Below are 12,004 nucleotides of genomic sequence, written 5' to 3' on the forward strand. Positions count from 1 at the left end.
CTATATAAGGTTGTAGAGTATCCCTGGTTTAAACAGCGAATTGCTGTCGGGGTTGTTTGGCTTATGATGTTTTGTTTTTGTGTGGTTTTTTTGTTGTTTTTTTGGGGTGTGAGGGAGGGTGAATAAACGTCGAAACGTAATTATCGGTGGTAACTGAATTATAATAGATTGCAGATCATCTTCATTACTGCATGAATATAGACTTGCCCAACAATCCAATCTTGCATGGGCTGTATATTGGATATATTTGGTACATGTGTCACAGTCGCTATATGGACGTCTTGGCTGGAACTGAACATGACACGCATATCGTTCCACTCTCCTACCCAGAGTTCCATGCGGCAAGCCAGCATAGTATCTCTGCCACAGGCCAGAAAAATGTGACGATTCGTCACACCTTGCAATGTCCATTCAATATAATGTACAGATTTCTTTTACTCTTTTATTTTTGACGAGTCTACACATCTAACTAAACATCTTTAATAGAATGGTTTAGTTTCACTGAGAAAATATCCCAAAACATGTAACACTATTTCGATTTGCGTAGCGATCCTTTGTTTACATAGGTTGTACGGCTCCACGTGCTGTCATCCAAGCTGATGGAGAGCAAGTTTGATATCTAAATATGTACTGTCATAGACCTTACTGTCGAAGTTGTGGAAGAATATATATGTAACAATGTCAAACATTATGAAGAGAGCGTCGAAAAGCTTTCGTGAGCCCAGTCTCTTCTTATTATGAATATGCGCGTTTGATTACAAACAAGAGAAAAGTCAGGTCACGTGATATGCAAATTAGCCTGTGGCAGTGATGTTATGTTAAGTGCCGGAGCGTGATATCGTTCAAGTGGTTGGCTGAGAGTAACCTCCCCTTTTTTAGCAGACGCTCAAATCACAAGAAGATGGATAAACTCAAGGTCTTGCTGTCGGCACGGGTATACAATAGATACGTAGCCCAGGTACGTTTTTAGGCTTAACATTTGCTGTATTTGGGTGATCTCCTTTGTGATGTCAAATTTATCTTTAGTATGTATAAATTCATGTCTAAGAAGGAAAACAAAAGGGAAGGCTTGTCACAATGATTTAGTTTATTCCCATACAATTCATGTGATACAATAATGAAACCAATATCTATACTTAGCCTCATATGATTGGATGATGAAATACAAGACAGGTATACATCACATCCAGCCCTTTCAAAAACACACAGACAGACAGACTGACAAACAGATGTACACTACACTTGCATCTGGCCCATACAAGCAAGAAAACTAGTGTCAAAGCTGAAGGCAATCAAATCATTCACGATTAAAAATCGCATGAGTTAACTGTACAGAACTTGTTGTGTAATTATTTACAATTCTCCCTTTTCCAAAAATGAAATATTATCAATTACAAATAAACTAAATAAACATGACATGAGTATGAACAATAGAATCAAGTCAGCACTTTGATAGGAGACAACTGTATGGGCAATTTGATGGTGAAGCCTTCTTTGTTCTGTTCTCGTATCCATGTTGAAATTAATTATGTTGTAACCAACAGCTATTTAATGATACATAGGAATTGTAATGTCTCTCAAGATGTAGTTTAGGGGAATTTTATGTGAAGACATAAATAATAATTGTTATAAACATCAATCCCTCAATACAATTCTAATGATAATTATCTACTTATCGAAATGATTTTCATACAGATTTATTTACCAAACAATTAAAGGCATTCTGGAAATTATTAACGATCAGCACAATTTATTTACATGACTATGACACATTCCACTGCCGTTAGTAGCAAAACCTTGACACCTGCTTGATAAATGTTATATGGCATGGTCCAGAATGTTGCTGAAGTTGTCATTGACACTATTTGCAATTAACAGTTATTAATTTATATGAACAAACCAGCCTTGAAATTCCTAATGTAAGTACAAAGTAACTGTTGTAAATGGCTCATAATGGTTGTGACATAGAACATGAAACACTATGAAAAATGATGTTAGTATTTATCAACTGTGATAACTATTAAACTAAAATAAACCTTCCCTCACCTTCTGGTACCTTTCAATAGGAAAAGAGTCATAAAAACATATTTCTATGATAGCAAAAGAAATGTTGATACTGATGCAAAATGTCAGTTCACTCTGTTGAATTAAACCAAACCTGGACAAATACAGAATATGAAATAAATGACTATTATGTACAAAATGTATGTTGGGAATAATAAAGTTTAAAAGCAGTGAAAATATCACTGATCAAGCATGTAACAAAAGTTAAAACTCTAAAATACATGTATTAATTAGCATAACTACCAGTATGTATGTTTAATACAAAATTATATAAAAAACTGTGGTGTTCATTTTCTACAGTGCAGCAAATTTTGTTTGTGTGATTATCATGTTTAATTCATATCAAGAAACCATTATGAAATTCTAAATTAACAGTAATTTTTTTCTTTTGTGTCCATGTTACATACGTAATTGATAATTAATTCTAAATATGTGGTACCAGTATTTTAAATGCATGTACATCATTTGCAGCTATGTGCCAGTCTTCCTTTATGGTATACTACTGGAAACTCTCACACCATTCCTTTTGTTGTTGCTAAGTGGAAATTTATCAATTATTTTGTAAACAAAAGTGACAAAACTCTTTCCATAATCACAAAAAAAATCTGCTGCAAGCAGAGTCTATTGTAACAATCACACACTTATCATAATAGTGTTCACGTAATGGTGGGTGGAACCTGTCTCGTGTGTAGCACTTGTCACTAACTAGTGGTGGTCCGATTAATTGAAATAATCGAAGATTGGTTGCAGTGACTAAATGACCAAGCAATTGATCATGTTTTCTCATAATCGAACACAAACAATTTTGGAACACTTGTTTGCATTTACAATATTTTTCACAAGGTTGGTTTTGTCTGTTATTAAATTTACATTTCATAAGCACTACAAGTTTGTTCTAGGTCATGACTGAATTTATCTTAAAGACTCCAGAAAATATATGTTCCGAACATACTAGTCATCGTTTAAAGATGTGAAATTTGAAAATGCATTTTGTGCAATTTGCAAGAAAACACCCTAATGAATTACATGTTTTTATCTTTATTTTGTTTTTGAGCATTAAGAAACATTACAGGAAAATTTGATAAATGACCCTAACCAATTATTTTCGATAATTGATCAGTTGTAATGAACCAATCATCATTTATGAGATTTTAACCAATTCCCAACACTATCACAAACATCTACAAAGGCAAGTCAGTTGTATGAAATAGCATCCCAATAAATAAAAACAATAACATCCGACATAAGTATTTGCTTTTTAGCTGTTATACTAACATCTCAAGTTTAAATGGCTCAGAAAACATTATTACTTCATATTACTCATATCATTCATTAACAATCTAACCTTATTTTGTTAATAAGCATGGCATACAGACAACAAATAACTTACATAGCATGTGTGGAGTGATATAGCAGAAACATTTGGTAGCTGAAAACTCATACTGTTTCAGGTGTATCATTTTGCAATGTTAATAGCATCAGTCACCTAATATCTGACATATGATATTAAATGAATAATAACCCACCACCCAGACTTGCAAAAATATGACATTTGAGATTATCTTAATATAATTTAGATATAAGCCACATGTTTACAATGGAAGAAACCATCAGTCATACAAAACATAATCAAATTTTAAAATGAGTCAGCAACTGTGATGTTTCAAATAATCAATATAATATTACTGCAATCACACCTTGGTAGATTACCTTTACAGGTTTTCAGTTATTGCCACACGACTTGTCATTACATGGATGTTGTATCTTTTGGCCATACCTTTTTCAAAATATGGCTCTTTTGTTACTATTAAAATGTAACTTCAAAGCAAACAAATAGCAAACATTATTATAAATGTCAATATCAGGGGTAAATGATGCACACTCCTTGAAAATATATTTAGTAAGATATCTGTTTTTGCAGAGGCCATGCACATAGCATTATCAAAGTATACCTGAGTTTCATCATATGCCCTTTGTCAGTTCATAATATAAACTTATTCCTCTTTTAAAGATAATGGTATATAGACTCAAGTAAGCATTAGTAAACAATTATTGCATTCTTGATATGTTATGAAATCAGTCTGAGATATGTACTCAACTAGCATCATATTTCTCTTGTGCTATACGTGTTAGAAAGTCTTATGCATCACAAATTATGATCAACATCTGTTGTACTTACTTATCCTGCTATTGCATCAACCACCCAAAGTCATTAAATACTTGCAAATTATTGAAACTTTGTATATTTCATGGTGCATTTCTAAATCATAGGAAATTGCTGTGAACACAGTGCAACTCTAAGATATGCAAGAACTAAAAGGAATACTATATTCTGGGTTCCTGAGATATCAAAACCATTCTCTCATGATGAAATGATAATGTCTAATGATACATATAAAACATTCTATATGAGAACATGTTGCAAAGTACATATAGCTTAAAAATACAGTTGCAGTTTTAGAAAAAAAAAAATAAGTCTGACAGTGCTAGGTGCAGGCCAAACAGGTCTGATGCTTATAATTTTGTTCAGATCACTTGAAGAAAGTCATTTGAGGTATATTTATATTGGATGTTATTTTGACATAATTGGTGGCATGGCATAAAGAAGAAGGTTTACTTAGACAACACATAAACATTCCAACAACATTTCCAAAGAATATAACTTGTCAAGATTGATTAATCCCTGACTTAAACTAACTTTAGTAAATCCAGACAGGTGCAGAAATTCTTTTGGGGTGCATTTGAAAATTATTTGGAAAACCAAAATATACAGTGTTATCAACACCTAGGTACACTTTATACACATGATCCACAGTAACATAAGTATGAACCAGACAATTAACTGTTACATTGTAGAACTCTTATGTGAAGATGTTTTTGTTGGTTAATCTTAGTTTTATTTGAATTTAAAAATCAACTTTCAAAATACTACATTATAACAATGAAGATAATGTTCATTGACATAAAATGTTTACTGTCTAATAAGACATACACAAATTTGTGCCTAGAGTTAATTCGGAACAGCTCAATTGGAGATTCTCTGGAAAATGAGCTGTGGTCGCACATGAGTTTCTTATCACATATTTTCGAATAACTACATTGATCAACTGAAAAGGTTATGATATCTCATAGTTGTTTTAAGGAACTTCAGATTGGATTTAGTGGAAAGTTCAAATTTCATCATGTCAATGATCAGTTAAACCAGTTTGGCAAAAAAGACTGATATATTGTTGCAAACAATTGTAGCTGCCATCACAATATAAATACAATGCTTCCTTTTCACAAATGCTTTGAAACCAATAATTAAAAATATGTCAAATACTACAGACCAGAGATGCCTTAGTATTAAAATTTAAATCCAGAGAATTTGATTGTAAGTATCCATCATAAATCTGTTACTATACAAACAATAAATACACATAGATAAAGTGGCCAACACAACATTTGTAAGGATCACTATCTTGACTCTCAACAGTTGTTGCAGCAATAATCTTAATACTGTTTTGCACTAGCCACTTCAAGCAATTTGTATCTAGCATGTCAAATTACAGTGACCGTTTCTGGCAGGTTTAGTCACATAAAGCCAAAGTACTTTTTTAAGTTTATGTCAATAAAAGATAGAGTTTACTGAATGCTGTGATAATAATCACTTTGATCAACATCTAAACTTATTTAGTATCCATATTCCTAGTGTGACATCCCCAGTCATAATAGCTTTTACAAACTGGTTACACTGAGAAAGATGTATCTGAATAGTACACACCAAATCGTAACAAGGAGGATAAATGAAATATATGTAAGAAGATATATTATTCCTACAACTAGCAAACAGATTAAAATATGAGGTATAACAAATGACTATGAAGTATAACAACAATACTGGTGACATATAACACAAATCTGAACTAATCAAGGCCACAACAAATTAATTAACCTTTTTCTTAATGCCTAATTAAACAAGTTTTTATCCAGCCCTCCTCTATACGTAAGAATGTTCTTGTAGAAGAATGTACATGCACAAAACTAAGTTGTTGTGGCCATTCTAGTCAACATCAGCAGTTCTTCTGAGGTATGAGGCTATTATTTCTACACTAACTTAGAGTATTATTCATGTCAAACATAATACCTACTACATGTACCGGTATGGTAGGATTATGTTATTAAGAAATATGCTTGGTATGTATGTTTAGTTTTATGTTTCCTAAACCATCACAAAATTTCTGAATGGAGAATATGTAATTTGGGGAAATTATATATTTCAACTTATAGGCTTTTGTAAGAGTCTGTTATACATATTAATCTCACTAGAAAAAAATATTTTCCGTCATGGCACATGATTGGTATTTTCAGTTTGAAGACATTTTTTTCAAAACTTTTGTTTTGATGGAATACATAATAACAGAAGAAACTATGTCAAAAGTCACTATCACTTATGAAATTATCTACCTTGAGTAGCTTAATGGCTTTTCTCAACATGAAAATGACAGTATCTCCACGCGAATATACTCTATACCATAACCAAACTGTCACAACTTACTTTTCATTTCTGAAATTTTGTTTTTCTTTACATGGTCCCTAAAAATAGGACAATTCTTCCTATGAATCAAGTGACAGATATAACCTTAAAACTGAGAACCAACCACAACACAAGTCATAATAAATTAACACTGTGACATAAAAAGTGCACATGGAGAACTAGAAACACATGTGATGTTATCTACAACAGTGAATGACATGAGGCAAGACAGTACAATCAATATAGAAATCAGAACAGCTAACACTTTTGTAAGTTCCAAAATAAACATCAACTAAAAAAGTAGAAAAAAGATGGTGATTTGGATCCATTACAATACAGGCTAGGATACAGTCAGCAACACACTACATACATGATGGGTATATAAACAATGACATGATATACAAAGTAAGGCCCATTGAATGAAGTCCACACATGAGGAGGAAGATTCAATGCAAGTGTATTGACACCTCTTGGCGACACCTGAATGGCGATGACAGTATGCTTCCGAGAACTAGGATCATCTAAATATACATTGTACATGATTTTGACAACATTTGGCACTTAAGATGGAAGAAATTGCATCTTCACGCTTATATACATTCTTAAAATAATACGTCAAAGGATTCAGTTAGTTTCCATTCCATAATAAGTTGCAATGAAAGTCATGAATTCAGGCATCATTTGTGTTCCTTATTCATCTCTACACAGCCTTGTGTTAATGGTTTAGTGAACTGATGTCATAATTGTCATTAAAGATAGAGTCTTATATTGACAACAGTGGTAATGCAGTCCCTACTCTCCAAAACTCTGTCTATCAGACCAAACATGGCTCTTAACATTTCAAGTTTAGAGTTATTATATGGACTCTTCTCTACTGAGCTTATTAGACCAAACAGAATTTTACCACACTGGGGGTTTGGACAAGTGGCTAAAGTCGCAGACTGGTATCGGACGTATAAATGTTAATGTCAAGCCACAGGGTGGGGGAACAATTACTACAACATAGAACCAATTTGTCATATTTCAGTTAATAACAGTGGATATTTTAAATAAAAAAACATTTTCTAACCTAAAATCATGCATAATACATGTAAAATGTATAAAGAGAGATCTGTTCTCATCTTGACTGACCAAGGAATATTTGGCTTGTGAATACTGGATAGATGCAGGTAGTTATACACAATATGAACTCAATTCTCATATCAGCCATAACCTTTCTTCTAGATGGTTCATAGATTAAATACTCATTAAACTATTATAAGAAGATAATATCAATTCCATTGAAGTTGATCAAAATTGATTTCATTGAACAATTATTAAAGATTATTAAAATCTGGTTGAGGTATAAACAATGGGAGGAATAAGAAGAGTTGATGTCATGTCTTGAAGCTAAAACATGAAATGTTGATCCAATATGGAAGAGCTTCAAATTTTATAATTTCATGCATAGTTCTGTATTAGTCCTTTTCCAAATGGTTTCTTAGTTCTACAATGCAGCTTCAATTTCATAATGGAAGCAACTTTGTGATACAAAGGCCACTTGTCTCAGTGCTCTGGGACATAGACTATAACTGGTGATTGTCTAGGTTAATATGTTAAAGCAGATCTCTTAACTAACACATTTACTGGTTACGAAGGCGATTCCACTTAGATTGCTACGTCTAATCACTATGATTTAATAACCATGGTGATCTGATCTAAATATAGCATGCCAGAGACTGTGCCATAACCTCAGTATCACAAAGGTGAATTTTCTGTTCCATTTCAGATCCCTGCAATGCTATCACTCCCTTGAGAAATGTAACATATTTCAAATCATTTCACGATGAAATAACAGTTGCATGAAGATCTTTCTGTTTGACAAGGAATTTGTGAGGTGGTTCTGATACAATCATGTCTGTGTTTAATGATAGATAAACATAGTAAACATGAGTGCAGTATGTGTGCATGTATGTATGAAAAGTTGTTATGGTATAAAATAGCTGTTTATATAATAAACAAATCAAATTTTCACATTCCACTATGGAAAGAAAATAAGAATAACAAATATAAGAAATAATATTCTGTGTAGTCTTGAGTAACAGAAAAGGGCATAATCATGATATTTTTTCCATTTTCCTGAATAAATACTCATATTTATAAAGGATGAAAGAAAATGAAGACATAAGTTTGTTTTTCTTCACATACTGTAGCACCTCGTCAATCTAACAATTAATTTCCAGCACTATCACATGATGTCATTGATTCCTACATTAACAAAATGGAATAATAGTAAACACAAAATCTTTAATCATCCAGTATTTGATGTTCCTGGGCCAACAAGGTTAGTAGCCACACACCCCTGTATTGCCCTCTACACTATATCATCATAAATGGTAATACAATCAAACACAGACATGAGGGATCACTGCATAAGTATGGATGTCCCAAAATACATCCCAGCCATATATATCAATATAGACATGGCACAGCACAGATGTTGAGGCTGAGCAGCTTGAAAAGTATCTCCAAATATGAATATGATTGCTGGCATTCACACAAAACTTTTGGTTATTAGTTAGATATACAAATATTATCAAGCTTTTGGCAGCTGAATAACACGAGCAGTTCGAGAATAATATGCCCCTGCTTCTGCATCCTCGCCAGTGAAGTCTGAAGACACACCATTGTATCTCCCTTTGGAAAAGTCAGGGACGTAATATCGTTTTACCCGCCAGCACAATTTGCTTTGGTCACGCGCCTGCAGGATTCCAAAGACGACAGAAAACAATAAAATACCTCCTATACATAGCATTATTGCCCAGGCTAAATGTTTCATGACATCAGGGTCCAAGAAGTCCCATATCATTTTCTTTTCACATAAATCGTTTTTCCTCTCGAAACCATTATTACACTGGTAACAGTCATCCGGTAGAGCTCCCTTGCAGGTGAGACACGATTCGTGACAGGGCTTGCACAGCCCCTGTGTACGCAGTAAGGGTTTGGTGGAATTGGGCAGAATTGGGGCCAGGTGCACAGCCTCAAGACTGCCGAAGTAATGCTGGGGACAGTGAGCTACACAGGTGTCGGACATCTTGAAGTAGCCTGGCTTGCATTCTGAAACAAACAGCATACATCAGAATTCGCCTATTTGTACAGTAAAGATAAAAAGTATTAAAAGCATAATGATAATCGATAGGAATCAGTTTGTTTTGTAATTAGTTCAGATAGATGTTTCTGATTAATCCATATATATATATAATATATATATATATATTATTCAGTGTTATTTAGCAAAAAAAATGCCCAAAGGAATTAGAAGATAAGTAACAAACATTACTCTCTGGCAAACATGTTTCATGATTTTTATTTAAAAAAAAACAACTTTCAAGTTTAGTATAAACAGTAAATCATGACTATTGCATAAAATGGTGTTGTTGATGGATTATGTTAAGTGTAATGGAATATTTGTGCTAATGACAAAAATAAGCTGAAAAAGCAATGACTGATCAGAACCATTTCAGTATCAAATCACCCTTGAGATCCTCAGCACACAATTATGGAGTAAATCTACAGGTAAATGTTAATATTAAAACCCAAAATCACAATATGCCAGGTTATCCTCGAATAATCTATCAAGGCAACTTGAAAGAAAAGAAAAAGAAAATTTGAAAATGAAAGATATCATGATACTGTTTGTAAACAAGTGAGAAAGTACAGAGCATAAAGGATTCTGTCTAAATTAGTGTGACGTATTGAAAAGGCAACCAACACTGTGAATACTTGGAATGTTAATGCTCATTTCAAACCATACAGCCTGATTTGACAGAAACATCGTACAAAGAGTACAGCTCACTTCTCAACCATGAATAATATCAATATCATCTATTTTTTATTAGTTCATTCCTGATTGTTCTTTACCTTGTGAACGAACACCTAATCTAGACAGATTCTTTCATGACAAACTTTCTGGACTTGTAATATTTGTTTCTCAGCTCATAATGAAACGTTTCAAATGTAATACACATGCTACATCATTAACTGACATAAAAAGGTGTGTATTTCATGATGCTAATATACACTCAACCTACTAGGGTTATCTCTAACTGAACTCACTCATCAATCAAACATACACGTTCTTAAAAAAGTATGGTACTAACTAGAAAAGGAATTTGTCTTAAAATGCAAAAACAGAGCTAAAAAATCTAAAACACAATATATAATGATACATAATTAGCTATAGTGACCTTTGCATTATGCATACCCGGATTAATGTTTTTAAAAATCTTTGAAACCCTTGCTTTTGGGTCAAAGATCGCATTTTTTGAACAAAAACATATCATTTTTTGTTCTAGTGTTAATACTTTCCACATGATCATGCAACAAGATATTGGAAAATAGTTTGACTTATTATGGAATTTTGAACAGACTTACTTAATCTGCTTGATAATCAAGGAAATTATGTTTTCTTTTGAAAACACTATGTATACATACTCTGCAGTTTAGATATAAAGATAACATCTAACAATAAAAAAATGTTTATCACCACAGCTGTTTTTGTGGTTTTTTTTTGTTATTTTAAACTTAGTTTGATACATATTATCACATATGTTGACTACATAGGGATGAGAAAGATGTACAAACACATATTAACATCAAAGTTTTTGCAACAAAATTCACTTCTGCAACTATTACCCATTTTTGCATGTGTAACTAAATGATGCTTTAAAGTATTCAAGACATTCCAACAAATTCTGACAAAGATGAAAGGGATTTTGTAGTACTAGCTTACTTATGATGAATTATTTCAGTCATTATACCTGCCCCTGCCTTAAAACTGACAATGAATCTATGGATAAACAAAACAGATACAAAAGGGTGAAGACCCCCAAAAGAGATTATTATAGCTGCAGCACAATGGTAAGTATGTCTGACAGTATTCTAACTTTAATTTCACTCAGTCTTACTTCTGTAAATACAGAACTCTTTCCATGCTGATACTGTCACAATGCCTTGACTTTCTACTGTTTGTAAATGGAATGAACACACATGCTGTTAGTTTTACTATGCAACTAAATATACGCAAAGTAATCAATGAGTTAAGACAACACATGCATACATGCTTTTCAAAATAACTTCTAAAATATGTACATAGCAGACTCAAACAAAGCACAAATGCATTGTAACACACAATGATAAACTTTCTTCATCAGGGTGGTATTTTGTTATCAATGTGTCAGGAAAGTATAAACTGAGGATGTTTCAGTAACAAGAGAAACACCATGAAAGATACTAAAGGAATTGTTCATTAAAAAAGACAACAACAAAAAACAAAAAAACAATTTCATCCCTGATCTTGCAGTCTTAATCATAATTTGAACCACATGCCCTGAGTATATATCAGTTTAGATTTGAGATAGGAGTCTTCTGTCTCATGAAAACATG

General features: G+C 32.8%; 1 protein-coding gene across 2 annotated transcripts in view; it reads right to left on the bottom strand.

Annotated features, from left to right (window-relative positions):
• Positions 1 to 1,069: 1,069 nt before the first annotated feature.
• LOC124291131 (furin-1-like) overlaps positions 1,070 to 12,004 on the bottom strand; it is a 226,591-nt gene continuing 215,656 nt past the window's right edge. For both annotated transcript variants that reach the window (XM_046728038.1, XM_046728037.1), the window contains one exon: positions 1,070 to 9,676. In XM_046728038.1, coding sequence (XP_046583994.1) covers positions 9,156 to 9,676 — 521 coding nt within the window. In that variant the 3' untranslated portion in view covers positions 1,070 to 9,155. The remainder of the gene's footprint in view (positions 9,677 to 12,004) is intronic.

Source organism: Haliotis rubra, unplaced genomic scaffold, assembly GCF_003918875.1.
Source record: "Haliotis rubra isolate DU_JTF1 unplaced genomic scaffold, ASM391887v1 Scf482, whole genome shotgun sequence".
Classification (NCBI taxonomy): domain Eukaryota; kingdom Metazoa; phylum Mollusca; class Gastropoda; order Lepetellida; family Haliotidae; genus Haliotis; species Haliotis rubra.